The sequence below is a fragment of the Pempheris klunzingeri genome, chromosome 7, assembly GCF_042242105.1.
Source record: "Pempheris klunzingeri isolate RE-2024b chromosome 7, fPemKlu1.hap1, whole genome shotgun sequence".
Classification (NCBI taxonomy): domain Eukaryota; kingdom Metazoa; phylum Chordata; class Actinopteri; order Acropomatiformes; family Pempheridae; genus Pempheris; species Pempheris klunzingeri.
This window is the reverse complement of record NC_092018.1, coordinates 1,799,642-1,823,284: the sequence shown is the minus strand read 5'-3', so window position 1 is coordinate 1,823,284 and position 23,643 is coordinate 1,799,642. Positions and strand designations below refer to the sequence as shown.

The following is a 23,643-nucleotide window of genomic DNA, read 5'->3' as shown; positions in this document are numbered from 1 at the left end:
TCCCTCCCTCCCTCCCTCCCTCCCTGCTGCCTGTCCTTTCCTATTCTCCCTCAGTATTGAAATAATTAGGCCCAGTTTAGGGCCTCGATGAGCTCGTGTGAAATAGGCCTCGGCTGTTTCGTAAAGGTGCGAGGTAGAGAGGCAGGAGCGAGGGGCTTGGACGGCAGCCATTTTGAGGAGTGGTGTAAATTAATGCACTAAAACCCAGCCAGCGTTTAAAGATGTGGCTGCTGATGATGACACTTTTTCTGTAGTTTTAAAACTGAATTATGACCCAAACAGACAGGTACTGCTAAAATGATCTGCTGCTCTGGATAAAGAGGCATGATGATTCACTTATGTGTATAAAATATATAAATATGAGCATACTGTATATAAACCAGTGCAAATTAATAAACAAACGAAACTACCAAGCTTAACCTGCCGGCTTCCCTCCAGAGGAACAAACTGGTGTCCATCAAGCTGTCGGCTTCTTTTCTGAAGATGCTCAGCAGGAGTTTGATCAAAACACAGTCTGGGTTTATCTGAACTATCCCGGCCTTTTGAGGAAGATCTCTAGTACCGAGGATACGAGCCGGGAGGTAGTTTCACCCTTCAGTAACGCAGTAACACAAGTGAAAACCTATAAAACTGATTAATTCCAACTGGTAAAACCTTGTTCTTGTGCTGAAACGGTCAAGGTTATTAACTATAATTAAACTTAAATAACTAGCTGCTTTTGAAATGAGAATAAAAATTTAGAAATGAGAATATTGTTGTTACATCGAGTGTATTAAAGGTAGTTTCTTTTTTCTCTTTTTAGAAAAGAAAAGTAATTGCACAGAAACAATATGGCGTCACACTAAAATAAAATAGAAATACACAGTAAACATGTTTAGTTTAAGTCTTTTTCAGCCTTGGCGTTTGTTGAGACGGGGATGTGGACATGTGTGGGAGACAGCTGCCTTCATAAAGCGTCAGGAGAAGATTCAATAACTTCTGAATTGATGTTACAATACGAACAAACAGCCCATTTTATTGATAAAAAAATAAGTGAAACTAATACTGAAACTCATAAAAACTAAAATATCCTCCCTGGAAACTAACTGAAACTAAACTAAAAACAAAAATTCACTTTGTCACCACTTTGTCGTCTTTCCACGGCCGTCCTGCAGGCGCGTGTTGGATTATTGGTCAAATCAAACGAATAATCACCAACACATGCAAGTCTTTGACAAACGATGGCTTGGAAATGTAATGCACCTGTTCTTTAATATATATTTGTGTTTGTGCACGAGCAGATGAACAGACAGGATGACTACTGCTTCCCGTCGACCACCCCCTGCATTCTCACTTCCTGTCCTATGTTTAGCCACGTGTTTGAAACTCCACCGTTTCACACGTTGCGCCTCGCACACAAACGGCATATTATCTGCGGGGTTGTTGGCGGTCGGATGTGCCGTCTGACTCAGATTAGGAGTTTAGTATCAGCCTGGATTAGCTCCGAGCGGAGAGCCGCGAAGAATATCAGTCTTCAGATAGAGCGCTTACAGGAAAACATTCCCTAAACACTGCGGCTAATTCCACAGTCTCTTTCATCTGCAGCTACATCACCGCCACCAAAACGACGCTGGAGCCAAATATAGCGCCATCTGAATATATGATTTGGGCACAGAGCCCCTCTGCGTGTGGAGTTGTTTGGACAGCCACATTGCCGGGGAGCAGACTCTGGGCCTGTTTTTTTAAAAAAGCAGCTTTTTAGCCGCTGACATAAGGAGAATTAATCTTTTGCTGAGCAGAGCGGTGAACGTCAGACCCTCACATCCCGATACAATGGACTCTATGTGGCTCCTTACATGTTTGTTGAAGTCATGTGCATTTCCACCGTCATCGACGACAACTGCTCCTTCTAGCGTCATAAGAAGCACAGATTGTATATTGTCGCTTCTAGTTTCTCCTGCTGGTGATACTGATGGTATTTTTCCCTTTTTACTCTAAACAACTTGAACTGAATTAATGTTCAAGTTTGCTGCTTTGTTCCAAATGTTAATTCCTAATTCATAAACCAGGTCTCCATTCAAATGTTCCATGCAAAAGTTTAGACAAAGTTTCAGAAAAATCTGCAAAAGAATTTGCAAATTTATGATTTTTCCCCAAATTGGTGAAACAGTACTGAAAGACAGTTATTTTATTCATAAGATGCTCTGAGTTTGTCTGTGTTTAATATAAGTGTAAAGTAACACTTTAAGGTTTGTTTTTTCTTCTTTTGAATCATAATCTAGCTGATTTTAGGGCGAAACACTGCAGGTTTTAACTCATTTTAAATTTAAAAACATTGCCAGTAAACTTCCCCCAGCTGATTACTTGGATTATTACAAATATGTTTTGGTTTTACAGGTTTTCTAATGTTAAAATGTGTGAATGATGCATTATGCGCTCATTTATATACATTTCCAGATATATGAATGAATTTGTCTGTAAAAACCTTCGGAATTCAGAAGGAAAACTCTAAAGTTATGTGTTTGCAAGTGCTGCTAAAGTGGAGGTTTCTGGCTAAATATATATATTTTGGATATAAGAAGATGTGTTATGAAAGCTAAACTGACCAGTGCATGTTTCTGCCCATAGCGACTCCCTTTAATGAGGTGTTGCTTCATTAAGGCAAAGCTATAGATCCTTTTGTGTGTTAAATGAATCTGTGATGGGTTTTTTGTTAACAGTCAAAGCGATTTTACAATAAAAGTTATTGTAAAAGTGCTGCAGCACAGCTCAGGTGTGTGTGTGTGTGTGTGTGTGTGTGTGTGTGTGTGTGTGTGTGTGTGTGTGTGTGTGTGTGTGTGTGTGTGTGTGTGTGTGTGTGTGTGTGTGTGTGTGTGTGTGTGTGTGTGTGTGTGTGTGTGTGTGTGTGTGTGTGTGTGTGTGTGTGTGTGTGTGTGTGTGTGTGTGTGTGTGTGTGTGTGTGTGTGTGTGTGTGTACCTGCATTGAAAGAGTCACGTGATGCTCAGGTGTTTCTCGCTCTCTGTGTTTTCTCCACAGGCACTTGGATGCTTGTTGTACAAGCTGTGTTTCTTCGCACTTCCATTTGGGGAGAGTCAAGTCGCCATATGTGACGGAACCTTTATCGTTCCAGATAACTCCAAATTCTCCTTCAAGTTGCACTGTTTAATCAGTAAGTTTGTCACCAAACACTGGGAACAATTTAGGTGTTTAGTGTTTATTAAAAGTGTTTAGTATCACTTCTGTTTCTTCGTTTTCATAGCCTGTGTGTGTTCTGATGATATATGATAATTTAGGTGTTTCTCTTTTTTTATGCACGTGTACATATAAGTATGCACAGAAAGAGGTATTTAAAATCCACAGTACTTCCAAAGTACTTATCTAAACACATATATATACTAGTAAAACATCTGCACACACCAGTGCCTGATAGAAAAACATTACAAATATGATAAATTCATTAGAAAAAATCATTTTAATTTTAAGCAATCTCTGACACACATATTTTGCATACGTGCAAACCCACATCCTACATACTTCCTGTGTACTATTTTGTCATTTTTGTGTTGAGCTTTCTTACCTACACTCGTGTTAATGATATAACTATATACACTAGAACCAGGGGAGCTTATGTTTCTATTATTCCCACGAAGAAGCCTGAAAAGGATCATGAAACGAACAAAGTCGAGGCTTAAATCTGGTCAAAATTTGATAAAAGAATTTGTCTTTTTTTAGATGCTCAGAGATTAAGTTAGCTTCTCCATTTTACACCTCCATCTTCTCCATCTTCTCCTGCCATGTTTTAGTTTATTCTCTTATACTCTGTTAGTTAAACTGAAGGCCGTTTGAGTTTGAAAGCTTTTCTCGGCATGATGGGACTTGACTGTGTGTGTGTGTGCGCTCCACTGTGTTAAATTATAGTTTCTGACACGGTTAAACCGAGTGCAGCACTCAAGGTTGAGAATCTGTACGATTTTGAGGAGCTTGTTTTTCATTTCATGTATTTTCTGTCATTAGCTGGACTATAATTTGCACCCACAGTCTTGTTTTGCCGTCTCACCACTGCTCCCTCTCTGCTGACTTCAGCTCTGTTGTTTTGCTTTTCCACAGCTTCAGCCTGTTTGAACCAGTTACGGACTGTCAGTCATGACGGCCTTATTTGCTTTTAAGTTATTTAACTTCCCCTCATCCTGCAGTGGAGCCTCCTTTTTTAAAATGACTTAACCAACAGCTCCACCAGGTGGCCAAAGGGAGACAGTGCAGGCCCACCACAGTGAATCAGCCGCTGTAGTTCTGCACTGCATGCTGTATGAAACGACCTCTCTGTCTTTTCCAGGATATATGCTCGAACCAGACCAGGAGACGAGACCAGACATTTACCAAGTGTCCTACTTTGCCTTCAAATTAGCTGGAAAAGATTGTCCAGTGCCAAATCTCTTTGTAAGTCAACAGAAAGAGCAAATCGGCGCGGCTTCAGCGTTGTAGGAGGTATTTATCCTATTAACGTGACGCTCCTGCCCTTTTTTTCAGAACTCTCCCATCCCTACGTCGCTCCCAGAGCCTCTAACGGCTAGTGAGGTCGCTGCTCGGAAAAGTATGACGAAAGCCAGGTACTGCTGACTGACCACTTTCTTTATTTTAGTTTTCCTATGATACAGAAACACTACCAATCCTCTGAGTACACATTGTCAGCGAGTGTGACTGTGTTAATTACATCTCGCTGACACAGGAAAATGGATTTTAGCCCCCTAAAAAAGCCCATCTAAAAAAAAGCATTAGTTTTAGTGTACGCTATATTTAGAATATTTTCACCTCTTAACCTTGCTGGCAGACGGTCCTCTCTGACCGGGATCTGAAGCTGTGATATTGCGCTCTTGATGAAGTTGCTCATCTAGTTGCTTCTATATTTTAGGGTTAGTTTGGAGCAAGTCTAACCATAACCCACACAATAATACAAAAAAAAAGAAACAACCCGATTGAGGCAGCAACTCCTGCATGCTGTGAGGTAAAATTACTGTTTTTGTCAATGGAGTCTGGTGGCTTAGAAGAGAGCATAAATAGCTTCAGTCCCCTTTTTAGAAAGGATTATCTGATGGCAAGGTAAAGTTTTTCTGCTGCCGCCCTCCACAGCAGTACATTCTTTATTGTCCATATTCCAAACTATCCCTTAAAGTATACTGTTTATTTATCCCAATAAGTTCTTGCAGTCAAAGCGTTCTTCTTTTGGTTTTGTAAAGAAACTTAATTTATCTTCCATTCATACCTTTTCCTTTGAGGAAACCTTCCTCTAGATAAATTACAAAACAGAACAATAAAAAAAACTCTTTCAGGGTTTATAATCTGCCGTGACTTGTTGAGGGACACAATTTATCGGCACTGGTCACAAAAACTCAAATCCCAACTTTGGACTCTTCCTTTCCAGGATAACGGACGCTGTCGGCCCCACAGAAACATCAATCGCTCCCAGACAGAGGCCAAAGGCAGCAAACAGTAACGTCCTGCCGCTCGCCAACACCGTCACACCCGTCAAGATGACCGTGCCTTCAGCACCCGTCAGCAATGGCCAGAAAGGTTTGTCCAACATCAGTGACATTTGTTTTTACAGACATTAGACGGCTTAGAATCAGTTTCCTGTGTCTGTTCGCTTAAAGCGTTTCTCAGGCTTTTAGTTTTACCGCTTGCTTGTGTTCAGTGTCAGAAACCCATCAGTCTGCACCTGTCCACTCCGCAGCTCCCACCCCCGGCTCGGCGCAGCCATCCGTGCAGCCCCAGCCCAGCAGTCAGCAGCACCGAGTCCTGCAGCAGCTTCAGCCCGGTGACCTGCGGCTACAGCAGCTACAACACCACCACCACCACCACCACCAACAGCAACAAGCAGTGCAGCAGCAACATGCTAATGCACAGCAACTCCAATACCTCCAGGTACATCCGCCACTCCAGCAAACACCATCACAGGAACCGCCACTGAGAGGAGGATGTTTAATCTCTCTCCAACCCTCCTCAGTACCAACAGGCTGTGCAGCAGTCCCTCCAGCTCCAGCAGCAGCAGCAGGCCCTCCAGCTCCAGCAGCAGCAGCAGCAGCAGCAGCAGCAGCAGGCAGCCCTGCTCCAGCAGCAGCAGCAGCAGCAGCAGCAGGCGGCCCTGCTCCAGCAGCAGCAGCAGCAGATGATGATGCAGCCCATGTACCAGCAGCAGGTTGCTCAGGCCCAGGCCCAGGCTCAGTACGCAGCCATGGTGAGTCCTGCCGCAGGTCTGAACCTGCCACCAAAGCCGCCGCAGCTTGAATTTGATTTGCCGGCGACGCTAAAATGGACACCCATCAAATTGAATGTGACGCTGCTCTAGCTCAAGCCCACTCAAGCATTTGAGGATGACTCTACCTCCACATCATGACAGCATTTCAGAGCAGAAGATTTTATCCAAAACTGTAATAAATAGTTTGAGCAAATGACAGTGAAACACATGGAGACGCAGCATGAAATAACACAGAGCTGAGTATTTCATTTAATGTCAGAGTGGCCTAAAATTGCTCTCTCTGTTCCAAACACTGGCAGCCAGTCGAATCGCTTCATGTCTGTGCCAAGCAGCATTGGAAGCAGACGCTCAAACTTCCTGCTGACTCTGTCCAAATATTCAGAAAACTAGTATTTACGCAGCTACTGAACCAAACACACAAACACAGGTCCTCCAAATCCACACTGTTGGGGCGGCGCAATTTTTAGTCAGTTTCCCACCGAACGCGCACCATCTGTTTTTATTTCAGAGGCAATCTGGTCTGAGCGAAGCCACGAGGGGATCGAACAGAGGGTGAAATCGAGCAGTTTCCATCCTGACATATGAAGCAGTTCACAGGCAGGGGGGAGAGAGCACCTCTCAGAATCGCTGTTCTTATTCCCAAGACACCTGCTAAGTGTTTTTTAAAAGCAGCGTCTCCTCTGTGGTCTCAGACCTGTTCCTTATTGTGCCGGAGACGCTTTGCTAAAAGTCTGAGACTGTGTAATATGGTGTAGTGACATCAGAGCAGCCTCATTTGTCAAGGATTTTAAAAGCACAACACAGAAGGGCTTTTTTTTTTTTTTTACACAAATATGGTTTGAGAAGTAAACCCGGAAAAAAAGATGAAGCAACAGTTATAAGAAACAAAAATCTGGTCAGAAGCATTAAATGATAGCAACAGGTCCCCAAAGACAAACGTCATATTTAAAGGTTAGTCTCTTTTCAGAAAATGCATTTAAAATAACTCTTATATACAAACTCTTATATATCTGAACCTGAACAGTATCATAGTGCACAAAATTCATGGTGCACTATGTTCCACGGTTTTGGGGCCAAAGCTTGAAAATAATGGTGCTTTTCCATCACACAGTTTTACCTCCACTCGCCTCGACTCGACTCGACTTGGTTGGTTTTCCATTACAGTAGCGTTCCTCCTCAAAGTGGGGGGGTCGTCATAACAAGGCGGCCCGAAACTCCGGTGGTGTAATTTGCATGCGGCACAAACACAAACACAACTGAGGACGTGGAGCGTTTGGTTTGTGTGGATCCGTTCACCTCGTTCACAGGAATAATCAAAACTGTTTCCAGGTTTTAAAAACGGAGGGTTTGATTCTTGTGAACGAGTCGCTCTCATGACTCATCCAGTGATGTCACTCCCTGATTGGCCAATCGGAGGCCTGCAGTCTGGTGACATCACATTTTCAGCTCCACTCAGCTCGCTAAATAGTACCTGGTATTATCACCTGATGGAGAACCAAAAAGGTCGAGTCGAGTGGGTGCTAGTGGAAAAGTGCCATAAGATTTTGGCCTTTTATTTTGCAAATTTAAACATCCAACGACGTCTTATTGGCTGTAAGTGTCACTGAAACTACCTTTGTGCGTCTGGACTGTAGATAAAGTAGTAGAAACTGCTCTGACATGATGCTACAGCACATTTCTCTTCCGTAGAAATAGTCTGACAACGTGGCACAAATCAGATGTGTTCAGTTGGCAGAGAGGCAGAGCTGACCGTCACAGAGAGGGACGAAGGGACGTGATATAGTTTCACACATTACATTAGTAGTGTTGCTCTCAGCCTTTATTAAGGGTCTCGCCTGCCGTTCCAGATAGCAGCGACAGTACAGGTTACCCAGGTTACCCAGGGTAACCAGGTGAACCAGGTGAACCAGGCTGCGTCAGCTAAGCCGCCGTACTTGTTGTTTACAGTTTTAAATGGCTCCAAGTTTTGAATATAAGAAAGATGTTGTGTTTTTTTATTTTATGTGAATTCTCTAATGAGGAGGAGGAACATGTGGATCAGGAGTCAGGACCGTTAGCATGTTCCTTAGAACAGCTGATAGATAATGATAATGCAGCTTTCAGACTGTCAGCTGTTGTTTGAGCTGTTTGTTCAGTTCGGTGTCCGACGTGCTGTTTGACTCTCATCCCTTCATCCCTCCCCTCCACTGTGTCCCCAGCTTTCCAAATCCAGAACTGGTTTCTAACAACATTTCATCATCTTGTTGCCATCATTGTGCGCCATGAAATCAAAGGTCCGTCCCTCATTCCCTTCCCCCTCTTCTCCCTCTCTTCCTTCCCTAACAGCTGCACCAGTACCAACAGGCTTTTGTCCAGCAGCAGCAGCAGCAGCAACATCACCATCAGCAGCAGCAGCAGCAGCAGCATCCCGCTCAGCAGCCTCTCCCCTATATGTCCTCCCCTCTTGAGTTCCAGATCCAGCTGGGTTCCTATAACGCCACCACACCCACCGCTGGAACGGGAGCTAGAGCTGGTCAGATGGGGGGGCCGTCACCTGTGGATCCCTTGTACACTAACCCCAGGTAATCCTCCTTTTTTTTAAAATCTCATCCTGTATGAAAGTAGATTACTTTAGTTTTTAGGCTTTTAAATCACATTTGCAAATTTTTTACTTCTACAAGGATCTAACTAACTTTTTATTCCTGCACAGCCACTTCTGCCTTATTCAGTATGAGGTTAGCTCATTTTTTAAAATGTCTAAATATGAATTATAGACTCTTTTGATAGTGAATCAGACAACAACTTACAATCTTTCCTTTGAAGCATCATTATAGTTTTCCCACATTACTGTGGTGCTGTTTGTCCACGTCTAACATGGACAGCTCTGGAAAATAGTTGTCAAACTCAACATATGTAGTCTCTTATCAATGATTATGATTCCAATATCTCACACAGACTCACTTTTTGTACCTACTCGTCATTACAAACCCAAAATATGTAAAAAAAAAAAAAAAATAGGGCCCAGAAAAAAACAGAATTATCTTTTAACTGCTATGTGGAACCGAAAGTTTGGTTACTTGCTAATTTAAAAAAAAAAAAAAATGTTAATGGAAGCATAAAAAGCATTGATTGATTGATTAATTGATGACACGCCTTTGTCACCTCTGCCTCTTGTGTATATTCTTATATTTGATGAGGTTATATTTCTTATATTTGCACTGCCTCCACAGTAGGAACCCTCTGCTCGCTTCAGACGGGATCACACCGCCCTCCCAGAGCTGCAACAGCACAGTCAGTAACCCCCCCGACATGTCGGGCTGGAACCCTTTTGGCGAGGACAACTTCTCCAAGTTGACCGAGGAGGAGCTGATCGACCGGGAGTTCGACATGCTCAGAGCAAGCAAGTGACCCCCTTCAGTGATTTTGTAACAGATTTAGATAAAATTCAGTTAGAGGAAATTAGTTTCCTGTGCAGATTCAGATTTGCTGATATCACAACATAATTATCTATTAAAGGGTAATTATGGTATTTTTGAACAGAGGCTGTTTCAAGCACTTTATTCAAAATCCGAGCATTTCCAAGTGTAGTGATATAATTCGGAGAGAACATAATTGATGAGTATGTGATACTTTACAGCTGTAAAGTGCTGTAAAATGCACCTTGTAAATGCTTGAATTTGGCTTTGGAAAAGGTGTTTTAAACCTGTTACATATGTTGGTGTCTAGAAACAGCCGTTCTATCGCTCTCTTCAAAGCCACCAGACTCCAGTGACAAAAACAGTAATTTTACCTTGCAGAAAACAAGAGTTATTGTTCTATCGCTGCCTCGATTGTTTAGTTTGTTTGGGTTATTGTGTGACTTCTGTGTTTTAGGGGGTAGGACTAAAGCGTTAATTTGAATTCAAACTAAAGCTTGAAGATGTCAAAGTCATACAAAGTCCTGTGTTGGATGAGCTAAAATCCCTGTTTTAGTGAATGTAGTCTGGTGTGTGTGCAGAGAGCGATATAACGGCTGTTTGTGGTTAAACCAAAAGGATCTTCCAGGTCTCTCTCTGTAGCCATAGCCTTTTCACGACTGCCTGCTGAGGTGATCTACTGGACCAATTCCAACACTTTTAGTACCTACCAGTCATTTAGACACCAAAATAGGGTGTAAAAATAGTGTTTAAAAAGTTAAAAAAAATACCAGAATTACCCTGAATTTCATATTTACACGTGGTTAATAAACTTGGCAAGGTTTCATAGCCATAGATGATCTAAGTATGTTCCCGTCTGTGACCTCCTTCCCACAGAAAAGCCAGTGGAGAGAACGTCCAGCGTGGAAACGGACCGACCGCAGCCTGCTGCCTCCACTGCCAAGCCCCTCCCTCCAGAGGACCTGTTCGGCTCAGTCCCGTTCGTGGCCAGCGCAGGCAAGTCTTAGAGGAGTCTCTACCGTGAGGACCCAACACTGTGGAGCCACGTGCCCCCCCCTCTGCCCTCTGCCCTCTCCTGCCCCCCCCCTGTCCAGCTCTTCTGTTCCCACCTGACCTCCAGTCAGGAGCTCCTATGCCACACAGACCCCACAGAGGGGCATCAGAAACCAATGAGTCAGATTTTTGTGTTTCGTCTCCCCCAATGTCAGTCGGCAGATTAGTTGTGCTTCTGGTGTCGGTGTAGAATATGATGGAAAGGTGAAGTGAGGCGTCTGCTCTGTTTAGGAGGAAAAGCGCGAGCAGTGAAGTGGACAAAGCACTTTGTGAATTGATTACAATCAGCTCTGGCCTTCTGCACCGGGCTGTAAACAAACCTTTATGCAAGTCAGCTGAAGGAGAGTCTGAGTCTCCTCTTACAGCTCACCGGGTGAAACAAGGCTCCAACTCTGCCTGGGTTTGGATCTATAGTCCCGGTCTAAATCAAATGATGGCTGGAGCACGGTACACGGTAACACATGGCAGTCTCACTGTGTGGGCCAAAAACAAAACGTACACTCTCATGGTGAGGTGCTTTGCAAAAACAAAACAAAAAACAACTTCCAATTCACTGTGTCCAACATGGAACACAGTTGGGTGTAAAAGCAAGTTAGTCCATCGGCACTAAAAGCAATATGAACCATAACGAGGCCGACAGCCTGTCACTGGTACTAATTAGGGCTGAGTGGTGTCACAGTTTCACAACGATATTCACCGTCGAATGTAGTTGTTCTTTCAGCCGTCTGATTAAAAAAAAAAAAAACCACAGCGCTGAACAAACTCCATAAATCATAAGCATCTGTTTTTTTTGAGGAGGAAACACTGTCTCCTGATGAGGTTCCTTATTAAGTGTTAAAGGAAAACTCTGGTGTTTTTAAACCTGGGCTCTATTTTTAAACATTAGGGTATTTGGACATAGTTTGTTTGTGTCATTGTTTGACTTCCTGTTCTCTAAAATCCCTGTTTTAGTGAATGGAGTCTGGTGTGTGTGCTGTTTGTGGTTAAACCAAAAGGATCTTCCAGGTCTCTCTCTGTAATGGAGAATGGAACCAATGGAGACTGTTTTGCAGCTGCTGGCTGAGGTGATCTACTGGACCAGTTCCAACACTTTTAGCACCTACCAGTCACTCAGACACCAGGATATGTAAATAAATAAATAAAAATAGGACCCAGGTTTAAAAAGTTGCCCTTTATACCTTTATTTTATTTGCATGTTGCGTCCTAAACTGGTGCCCTGGTGTTAACAGTTGGCCTCTTCAGTTGTGATTTGAAGAAGAAATGTTAATTAACATTAATTAGTGGGTGTAGCTTTTGGTTTCTGCCTGAACGTGTTGTTTTGGTTGCTAATTCTGCGCCTCCCCTCCCCCCAACGAGTAATTATCGACCAGCTATTACACACTTTCTACCTATTTTGAGTCGGCGATCACACGTGCGATGACGAGGACTCCTCCGAACTCTGATGTCGGCCACCGAGCGCAGCGACGCGGACTAATGATCCTGGATTTTAACAGATTCACAGTAAAAAATCAGCTCTCACGTCATGATGCCGTTCACTACGACGAGTATTCGAGCCACACGGAGGGGAAACAAACAGACATTTAGAGAATAAAGTCTTAATAATTCTCCACACCTGGTTTAGAGGGGAAATATCAGCAGAGCAGCACGTCACCTTTTTAAAAAGATCTTGTGAAACTGTACTTAAATTTAGGTCAGTATCATTACCTGCTATTCTTCATCCCCCTTGTTCATTTTGTTATATGCTAGTTAACTAATATATTCCCCAAATTCACTTAATTTTATGACTTTATTCCACAAATACTAAAATAAACACTTTATTCTTGTAACATTACAACTTTTTTTCTTGAAATTTTATGACTTAGTTCTAATAAAAATACTATTTAATTTTCTTAATATGACAAGTTTTTTCCCATAATTACCATTTAATCCTTTTAATATTGAGACGTTCCCTCTCACTGTGGCTCCCGCTCTGCCGTCCCTCCACACCCACAGTGTCTGTCGGACGCCATTTTGACCCAAACGTCGCTCGGCCCCGGGACTAACTAACTCCAATCGGAGGGGAAAAGACATCACTTGAACTTCCAAAGTTGTGGCTCTTTGCCGTTTGTTTACATTAAAACCCGTCGACCATCTTTGGCCACTGAAACTGCAATGCAAAGATTCCTCACAAACTGGGAAAGTTAACAGTTTCTTTTTGTTTTCTTTTTGTTGCGACGAAGCCTCAAACGCTCTCGTGTGGACGGTGCACTTTACTGTGGAGGCCGATGTTAACGTCCACTTTACTATAACCTAGTTAGTTAGGCTTAACTAACCCGTCAGACTGCATGTGGGTTAACCCGACACGGATCATAGCCTCGGTATAACAATGTGAATATCACAGTATTCCTACTCGCGTCCCGTCGGTGGCAGCAATAAGCTTCTGTGCCTCCGTACTCTTCCTGCTCCGTCAATGTGAATCGGTGACGTCTGAAAGGCGAAGTAGAGGATCTGTTTGTTACTCCGACTATTTAACGACAAACTGCATCGACACTAAAAACACAGAGTTTCTCGGGAAAGTGAGAGTAGATTTGTTTTTTTTTCTCTCCTACAGTGAATTCATCTCTCGTGTCCTGATACATGGCGGCTTAATGCGAGTCCACTTTAGAGTAGAAGATAATGATGCAATATAACCCTCTAAGCACTTGAATGTAGGTGTGGAAATATTTTATTGTCTTCACTTGTTACTTAATGAATTTGAAATTCTGTTTGAGGTCAGATTGGATCATAGGAAATAAAAAAAAAAAAAAACCAAAACAGGAAACCAAACGGATTGAAGGGACTTTTGTACTGGATTTAAAACCACTCTGCAGGGACCGGGTGTCATTCCTTCAGGCTGGCATGAAGAAAACAAAAAAAACAAAACTTTTGGATCAGCCCTTTTAGCTTCCTGTGTTTGTGCCATCACAGCGTGTCGCCGAGTTGTTTAGGTACCAGGTGAGTCTTGTGCAAACACACCGCTGGCAGCTTTAAAGACAGCCTCTCATTAGCACTAATTAGCCATGTTTTACTTGTTTTTCTGTTCTTCTTTGGCTCTTGGTGTTTTTACCTCCAGCCATAGCAGATTTCTCAGAGGCAGAGCTGCTGTAACAGGAACTTTAGTTTTATAACTCCAGTGTTTTTAACTCTGAGCCCTGGTTTTATGTTTTGTTCTGTGCAGTGTTCAGTTCTCTAAAATCCCTGTTTTAGTGAATGTAGTCTGGTGTGTGTGCTGTTTGTGGTTAAACCAAAAGGATCTTCCAGGTCTCTCTCTGTAGGGATCCTTTCCATGATGCTGTCACACACTTAGAATAACACTCTGAGCCTGTCAGTGGATCAAACAAGCTCTTTTAGTGGACCTACTGTGATCAGGTGCAGTTGTCCCAAAGGATCACGTTGCAGCCATTGCAGCCCGTTTGGTGGCTGCTGGCTGAGGTGATCTACTGGACCAGTGCAGCTCTGCCTCAGACCAGTATCTACTCACGGTCAGACAGTGAAGCTGCTGGCGGTGTGACTGCACATATTGATTCAACTCTTCTTTTTATTTAAATTATTATTAAGCTTTATAGTAGAAGTCACTTGTTTTCCATTTCTGGATGCAAAGTGCCTTCGTACGGCATTTTTATTTCCCAAACCGCGACGGCGCCTACAGAGGAACTGCTTGTTGTTTGGAGGACTTGAGCACAAAGCTTCAGTTTAAGGGAAGACATTAGGAGCAGCTGGCAGGTGAATTAAATGAATCCGGCAGGACGAGTTGAAGCTGTGAGGTTGTTTTTTATTTTATTTTTTTCTGTTGCTGAGCTTAAGAGGTTCATTCCCACATGACGTAGACACGACCTGGTACTCCCTCCACACTCTGCTGTTGTTGATATCCGTCAAAATGGTGAACATTTTTAATTTTGTTTTTTTTATTCTTTTTAAATCCATACAATCCTAAAGGGCTGTATGTACGTACGGTCGCTGCCCCTCGCTGTGCTGCTGTTATTCCGCCTTAGAGCAGCAAGCGAGAACGAGACCCATCGCTCATCCACGCAGACGTTTTGGTACAAACACATTTATTTAAGTGGTCAAATGTCATTTGTGTTTAGCTGAAGGTAAGTTTGGAGTTCTGCTGCCCAACGCTTCTCCTCCACATCATGTCTCTCATTATCACTGCCCCCCCCCCCCCCAAAAAAAAACCCCCCTCCTCCATTTCAGTCCTCCTTTTGCCTCGTTTCTTGTCATTTCTCATGTAGTAAGACAGCCATACTCAGAAGCATCTTGTTCATGTGTACTGGTGGATGGATCTATATAGCTTCGATTTTGAAAAAGGCGCGAAACCATCGAAGCCAAAAAGGAAAAGTGAGAGAAAGGGACGACCAGAGCCATTAAACTGCACTTTATTTCTTTTATTAAAGTGCGTGAAATCTCTCATCCCAGGATTTTGTGGGATGAACAAGCAAACCTAGACGTTGAATATGTTGTTATATTGTTTACATTTGCAGGTTTTCTGTGCTTTTTTTCTCTCCTCTGTCTTGAGGTCTGGTTTCCTCCCCTTTCTAGTAGATTTTTTTTATTGTTAGCTTCACCCCCACCACCCCCCCGCCCCGCTGAGGCATTAGACGCCCCAGAGCAGATCGCTAAGACTCCCTTTTTGTTTTTTCAGTGTAAATTCCCTCTCATTAGAAGTGTTTTTAAGGATGCAACAGCTCTTGAGTTTTAGCCATACTCCTGGTACCTCTCCCTGCAGAATCAATACAACCTATAGATCGACAAGTTGTCTTATACATATCTTGTTTTTGCAACAGACTATGTAAAAGGTCCTGTATCATACTGTGAGTGTGAATGTATTTCTTTATAGAATGTTACTGATAAATAAAAAACGTTCCAAATCAATATTCACTTTGGTTCCTTTTTTTTTTAAAGCTCATTTTGATCGAAGTTGTAGAGTCTCTCCACCACTACACCACGGGCAAGATGTTCCTGTGCTTCTAAATAATGGCTGTCTTTGTGTTCGAGCTCAGACTTTTGGTTGACAGAACGGAGGGTCAAAACCACAGACTGTGTAAAAGAAATGTTGATGGAAGTCAATGAGGAAAATGAGCCGACTTCTCTCCTGATTTATCAGCTCAGGGAACATTTTCCTGATGCAGGACGTTCATTTAGTCAGCGACGGTCCGTTTAGAGGAAAGTAGGACGGGGCTTCCTGCTCACTGACCCAATCAGAGGCGCTCTTCATGACATCACTTCTGGCTCCAGAAAAACCAAGATGGCGACGCCCGTAAAGGGGAAACTCAGGATTTAAAAATCAGCAGCAGGGAACAAACCAGCAGGTGACGTCTGAGTGTCTTCATCCACTTCTCTTATACAGTCTGTGGTCAAAACGTCGGCGTCTGCGTTTGAAATGTTCAAACATGAGCACAGATGCTGTTTTAGAGACTTTTAGAGTCCTGACGGCGACGCACAAGTTCAGCGAGATCGATATGAAGTTTGGACATTTTTGGTCGTTTTTCCTCCAAATACGTTCTAAAGATCCCGTGTTCTCCTCTCTTGGCTGCAGGAAGTGGGGGTTTGATAGGCTATAGGAGGTCACATGACCAGCAGATCCCCTTATGACATCATAAAGGGAGCCAAATCTAAACTGTGTGTTTTCACACAGTCTGGGTGGTTTCTAGGATAAACACATTTATCTTGACATGAGAATGGAGGAGCTACATTTTCTTCCACTTTCTCTGTATTTGTGCGCCTCATTGTTATTTTAATGTTATTTCCCTTTTGTAACACACGGTCAGTTAAAGGTGGCTCCTTCAGGAAACGCTAACCTCTCTGGTAATTTGTTTGCAGGGTAAATCTTTACAATAAACTCAGTCTGGTCTTTTTTTTTTTTTTTAATTTAAACAAGTACAAATGAATAAAATCTAGTCCCAGCTCCTTAAATGTGAGGATTTGCGGCTTTTCTCCGTTTTCTAACATTTGTAAATTGATTATTTTGCTGTTTGGCGTCACCTTGAGCTCTGAGATCAACATTTTATAGACCAAAGGAAAGATTGATTGATAAAAAATGATCATTATTTGCAGCCTTTATTAGTTATAGTAAATGAAAAGTGTATATGTATGTATTTGTTTTTCCAAAACGGATTGAAGCAAGTTACATTCTCATTTCAAAATAGAAGAATAATCCGGTTGACGAGCTGTTATTTGATTGAAGATACAGAGCAGCTCATTATAAAGAAAGATTAGTCCAGTTTATGACGACAGAAGTGCTGCTGCTCACCAAACCTCTGCAGCGACGTGACCCCAAACAGGCCGATAATTTATTCGCTTTGCTTATTGATATTTTAATCCCGTTATTCGTGCCTGAACAGACGGGGGTTCAGTTTGTGGAAAATGTAGAGCAACGAACCGTCTCAGTCACTCTACACGCACCGTATCTTTAATTAAAATGATTTAACAGCGCGGCCATTTACATTTCCAAATCCTCCTCTGTGTCAAACTACAACCAAATTAACCTCAATAATTAAAAAGCGCCCCCCCCCCCCAGTGTGTCGTCAGAGTAAAATCATAGAAATTAGATCTTTTTCTCTGTGTGGAAAAAAGCAGAACTCTTCTCTCAGACAGAAGCAGCTTTTGTGTTCAGTGTAAATGTGATGAGGAAATGTGTTAATTATGAATCTGACCATCAGACCAACACCTTCAGGTATTTACAATTTTCCAACAGTTGAATGACATGATATATTTTTGAAATGACTGTCGGGTACAAAAGGTTTTGGAACCGGTCCAGTAGATCACCTCCACCGGCAGCTGTGATACGGGCTGCAATCCTTTTTGTTTCTCTTAAAAGCCACCAGACTCTATTGACAAAAACGTCATTTTACCATGCAAAACGCAGGAGGTGCTGGTCTACTTCCTGTGACTACGGTGTTTTAACAACTTAGTTTGGATCCAAACAAGCCCTTTACTACACCAAAGTGACTCAATAGCACAAACAAATTAATCAATCCAGCTATGAGGTAGATCAGCAACTCTCATGTTCTGTGAGCTAAAATCAGCGTTTTAGTGAATGTAGTCTGGTGTGTGTGCAGAGAGCGATATAACGGCTGTTTGTGGTTAAACCAAAAGGATCTTCCAGGTCTCTCTCTGTAGGGATCCTTTCCATGATGCTGTCACACACTTAGAATAACACTCTGAGCCTGTCAGTGGATCAAACAAACTCTTTTAGTGGACCTACTGTGATCAGTTGTCCCAAAGGATCACGTTGCAGCCATTGCAGCCCGTTTGGTGTCTGCTGGCTGAGGTGATCTACTGGACCGGTTCACCTGCAGTCCTCGCTGCTTGATTAGTGACTTAAACAATTAATTTTCTAAATCTGTTGACTAATTTTTTGTGGATCTATTCAGCTGTATTGTAATCCATCACCCTGGACCCTCAGTGGGAGCTTCATGTCCTCCCTCACCTACAGTGTTGTGATTGGGTTTGTTAGAAGCTGTTGATTGTCAGTAACCTTGTACACTTCTCTAAGCTCCTTTCCCCCCCCCAACAGATTTTATCTTCCATCAGACAAGAGAACAATCACATGCATGTTTTCACCACTTATTTGTATCTTTGTAGAGATCAGACGCAGCGTGTAATCCTTCAGCAACGACACAACAAATCCGTGCGTCAGTCTGTCGTCTTCTCTCGTGATTAACGTCGTTTCTGCTCCGTGAGATCGTCTCTCGCTCTGGGAGGTGATTACCAGTTGTAATCTGGGAGCTGTCGGCCGGAGCAAACAGATGCAGAGCACTTTGTGTCTCCTGCGTTAATATGTTTTTATTCCAGAGACTTTTGTTTTATTTATTTATTTTTTTTTTTATCTTCTATCGCTGCCGTGTTTCATTTATCAACAACAAAGCTTTTAGTTTGGCTAATCTGTCATCTCGTGCTGCCAGTTTGGACAGTTGAAGATGTGGAGAGGTTTCCATTTTCGTGTTCACAGCAGGGGGTCTTTTCTCTGCTTTCTAATGAAGAGCTCCCACTAATAGGGAACAATAAATTGGCTCTTTGTGTGTGGCACAGTTTATTTTGAATATAATTGGAGACTATCCACTTGCTAATTAGGCTAATTTCTAAGTTGCCATTATGCAAATCTCTTGGAAATAAATTTACACAAGGCACAGTTTTTTCAGCAAACGCCAAATATGTGTAAGACTTTTAGTAGTTACTGCAGAACAAAGCTTCATTTTCTGAGTCTAAAGGAAGCGACCGACAGCTTCAATCTCTTCACAGAGAGATTTAAATTTACTTGAAAAGCTCGGCGTCTCATTTCTTCCGCCTCTAAGCCCGTTCTTCTTATTTCAGGGTCAGAGTCGAGAAGTCAGAGCAGCTTTTAGACCATATTGACTTTTGTGAAATCTCCTTCTCTTCTCCGCTCCGTCTGCTTCAGCATCGGGCAAACTGTTCGGATTAGTATTTGTGGTCCTCTAAACCGAAGCCGAGTCGTCCTGATGTCATTAATGCCGCATTTTACAGAGGTCAGCGGGGCCGAGGGGCGTTTGTAGGAAATGAAAACTCGGTCTACTTCTGCCAATCAGTCCTTCGTTAAGTCAATAATCTCAATTTTAGGCCTTAAAATGCCCTAAATATGATCTCAAATTCACTGGATTATGAAGTTAACCTCACTTTTAAAAAGTTGTGTGTGTGTTTTATACATGTTTATTTATCACGCTGTAACAAAACCTAAGAAACAAAACCAACAACTCAAGCAGCCTGGTGAGAAGTTATCACAAAACATCCAAATTAGTTATTTAGAAGTAATAAGTTAAAGTTAAGTACTCATCTAAATATGAATAAATAAGTAATTGAAAGACTCCAAATATTCTTTCACATTCTTTGTACTAAATAAGTAAATAAGTTTAAAAATGGATTCAAAATGGTCGTAGAAAAGGTAAATTTGTTGAAACATGCAGAAACTGTGAAAACATCAATTACACATTGAAGAGAATATTAAACTACAAGAGGCCCAGGACCATCTTAACTGGTTTTGTCCTGTTTCTGCAGGGACCAATGTGATGAAGGCTGAGCAGACCGATGAGGAAGTCGGCGCTCCCGCCCCCGCTAAACCCACTCCGGAGGATTTGCTGCCGGCGGCCTCGAAGGAGCACAAACCAGGCAGAAGGAACAACTGCAGACCAGGCGAAGAGTCCGACAGCGACTTTGAGTCCGACCCTCCTTCGCCGAAAAGCAGCGAGGAGGAGGAGCCGGAGGAGGAGGAGGGCCTGAACAGCGAGCACGGGGAAGACACCGAGCCAGAGAATTTAGGACAGAGGCCTCTGCTGATGGACTCCGAAGAAGAGGGAGAGGAGGATGAAGACAAGCACAGCTCTGACTCGGACTACGACCCCAGCAGGGCCAAGAGCCGCTCAAAGAAAGCCAGTAAAGCGGCTTCGGTCGCCACCAGGAGTCGTCCTCGGGAGGATTCTGGCACGACTCTGATCACCCCTCCCGAGTCGCCCAGCAGAGCCGGAGCTGCTCCGGCCGTGGCTGCCGTGGACGTTTTTGGTGCTGTACCCTTCCTCAAAGGAGCCTCGCCTGCCGGGCCTTCAGAAAGCTCAGACATCTTTGCCAAAGCGCCTTTCAGGCAAGTCAGCCACGAGCAGCGACCTGCGGACGAGTTTGATGTTTTTACCAAAGCGCCATTCAGCCGGAACCTCTCCAAGTCAGGCAAGAGCGGCAGTGACGTCCCCATGGGCCAAACGCCGCCCGTCTCCCCTGAGGGCATTGACGTTTTCGGCTTCTCGCCCTTCCAGCCGGGCCCCACTGAACCGCCTCCCACCACCTCTAGAAGCGCTGAAGATATCTTCCGGCCGTCTTTTGAGGAGTCGCCCAGCCCTCAGCAGCAGAGGCTGAAGCAGCGCAGCCTCCAGAAGCTGTCTTCGCGCCAGAGGAAAACCAAGCAGGAGGCAACGGCCGGCAGCAGCAACGGCAAACGGCACCACGGTACCCCGACCGGAGGCCGCAAGACCAACAAGCCAACTTACCGCACACCTGAGAGAGTCCGCAGACACAAGAAGGTCGGACGGAGAGACTCGCAGAGCAGCAACGAGTTCCTTAGCACCTCTGACTCTAAAGAGAACATCAGCGTGGACATAACCATGACCGAAGGGAAAGACAAAGGTGCTTCTCTGCCGGTAGACGAGACCCTTTTAGACCCGTTCGGAGCCAAACCTTTCCACCCTCAGGACGGCAGCCGGCACGGCCAGTATCAAGGACTCGCCGACAGCAGGAGCGACATGGACACAGCCAACGGCAAGTCCTGGACAGGTTCTCTCGGAGAAAGCATCATGGATGATTTCGGGGCAGTGCCCTTCACAGAAATGGTCACCCCCAGTGGACCGCAGCAGCAGCAGCAGCAGCAGCAGCAGCAGCAGCAGCAGCAGCAGCAGCCGCCTTCGCCCTCACAGCCGGTGGATCTCGACCCATTCGGAGCGGCACCTTTTCCCACGAAGCAGTGACTTCTCTCATCTTCCCACTCTGCCAAGTTGCTGTTAAGTAACCTCTAAGCTTTTTTTTTTTTTTTTTTTTGGCTTGGGAACACCTTCAAACAATCACAAAACGACAAGCTAGCAATGTCCTAACGCCTCTTTTTTTTTTTTAAAGAACATTTTAACACCTCTCGGTTTCAATAACAAAAACCTAAATCTTGTGGAGTGCGAGTGATGTTTCCACATATCTTTCAGCTGTACCCGTTTGCTGAGAAGCCTTTAATGCTGCATCTTTAACGCTCGTAAAGACGTCTGAACCGGGAGAAACGGAAAAAAACCCACTCGAAAATCGTACTGTGATTATAAACTTTGACGTTTGACAGCTTGACTCGCTGCAAAAAGCTCTTTACGACCTGCCTTCTGATCTGCAGATACGTTTTTTTTTTTGTTAGCACCACAAAGCCTTACCTGAGCTGGGCTCCGCCTTGCTGCACAGTACCTCGGAAACCACGGCACTGCCGGCCTTCGCTGGCCTTTCACGTCGGTGGAATCATTTGGGAGTTGACTTTAACCACTTTGTTTTATCCTTATTAGACTTTTCTCTATGCATAATTTCACAGTAGTCTTTATACGCAGCTGAATGTGGCTGTGGTTTGTGTTGAATACTAGAAGGGATCGAATTTTGTTGTACTTCCTGAAAGAGTTGGATCTATTAATTGGGTCAGGTTTAAATTTAGGCTCTTAACTGTTTTCATTTTTTTTTTCTAGCAGCGAACTTCTATGTAAGTACTGTTAACTTTCCTTTTTTTTTTTTATTAAGTTACAACTCAACACATTGTGCTAGAAATGAGGAAGAAATAAAACACAAAGCCACAATAGATGACTAGTGGAGGTTTGTGTTTGAAGCAGAAACTCTCACTCTTTCCCTCAGCAGCAGACGTGCTCCTCACATCAGATGTCGTAGCATTTTCACATTAATTTACAGTTCCATCAGTTTGTGGATGAGGCTGGTGCTGTTCTACATTTTTCATTATTGTCAACAAACCGCACGGGCAGACCAAAACCAACCACGTGTTTGTTGTCTTTCAGTCCTTTCAGACTTCCTGTCTGCGGCGCTCAGCCCCAAACCCATGAGCTGCTACCGACGATGTAAGTCTTTAAAGGAATAGTTTGGTGATTTGTCACGTGCGCTTATTCATTTTCTTGCAGAGAGGATTGATACCGCTCTTAAATATGTGAAGCCACAAAGCTACAGGTAGGTGATCACTAGCTTAGCTTAGCATAAAGTCTAGAAACTGAGGTTAATGGTTACCTGGCTTTGTCTGACCGCGTCAAAATGCACCTGCAAAGCTCATTAATTAGTTTAAAAAATGTTTTAAGGGGTGTTATGTGACAGATGGGTTTATGGAGCAGCTTTCCCGGCAACGACCAACAAACAGTTGACAAATAAATGACAATAAATGAGATAAAAACTATTTATTAGATGTGCTGGTGGACAGTCAGGCTAGCTGTTTGCTCCGTTTCCAGTCTTTATGCTAAGCTAAGCTAAGCTAACTGGCTGCTGGTTTCAGCTTCAAGATCTTTTCCTTTTCTCTCAGCAAGTGAATAAAAGTTCAAGCCATAGAAAAAAAATCAAAGTATTCCTTTAAAAACACGTCAGAAATTTACTGCAACTAATTATTTTCATTATCGACTAACCTGCTGATTAGTTTCTCCATTGATCGATTATTGTTTGGTCTATAAAATGTCGGTTGCAGAGCTCAAAGTGACGTCTCTGAATGTCTCGTTTTGTTTGACCAACAGTTCAAAAACCGAAAGATATTCAATTTAACATGATATGAAACGGAGAAAAGCAGCAAATCTTCACTATGAAGGACAGTAAACAGACATTTCTGTGGAGTTTCTGCTTGAAAAGTAAATCAAACCATTTTTCCAAACAGTTGCCAATTAATTTTGTCGTTTCAGCTCTAATATAAAGTAGATTTCCAGTTGTAAAAAGGTTCAGTAATCTCCTGAAACAGCCGGTCTGTTCCTGTTATTTGCTCACAGTAACATCAATGCAGAACAGCACCAAAGTCTTTTCTGCTGCAGAATGTGAATTCATAAAAGGAAAAACCTTTAAAGACCGTCGGAGGAATCTGAGATCAGTTCTTAGTGCTGCGTTCACATTTGTTTAAAACTAAACCTGCAAATCTTTGATTGTGTTTATCTTCTGCTGCCTGATGTGCAGGAGGATGCTGTGAGAGTGGAGCTGAGAACAAACACTACGTGGTTATTTCATTTATTCAGAGTCATGTTCAGCAGTTTGGTACGAAAAGTCAAAATACAAAATTCCCGCTGCTACAAAATGAGTTTTAGACACACAGCTGACGTCTCTGAGTGCTTCAAAGACTAAATGCTTTAGAGAAACCAATACAGAGCGGCGTCATGATGAATAACTTAAACACAGGACAACAAAAAGAATCCTAACGCCAGAGAACATTAAATATCACACAGAAAACCATTGAC

At 43.2% G+C, this 23,643-nt stretch overlaps 1 protein-coding gene across 1 annotated transcript in view; it reads left to right on the top strand.

Moving 5' to 3' along the window:
* The window catches only part of bmp2k (BMP2 inducible kinase), a 51,430-nt gene extending 30,223 nt beyond the window's left edge, over positions 1-21,207 (top strand). Inside the window, exons 7-16 of the mRNA XM_070833900.1 lie at positions 3,017-3,149; positions 4,314-4,417; positions 4,508-4,587; positions 5,400-5,548; positions 5,709-5,899; positions 5,982-6,212; positions 8,559-8,794; positions 9,443-9,612; positions 10,505-10,624; positions 19,712-21,207. Of these exons, the coding sequence (XP_070690001.1) occupies positions 3,017-3,149; positions 4,314-4,417; positions 4,508-4,587; positions 5,400-5,548; positions 5,709-5,899; positions 5,982-6,212; positions 8,559-8,794; positions 9,443-9,612; positions 10,505-10,624; positions 19,712-21,165 (2,868 nt within the window). The 3' untranslated portion in view covers positions 21,166-21,207. The remainder of the gene's footprint in view (positions 1-3,016; positions 3,150-4,313; positions 4,418-4,507; positions 4,588-5,399; positions 5,549-5,708; positions 5,900-5,981; positions 6,213-8,558; positions 8,795-9,442; positions 9,613-10,504; positions 10,625-19,711) is intronic.
* Positions 21,208-23,643: the final 2,436 nt, after the last annotated feature.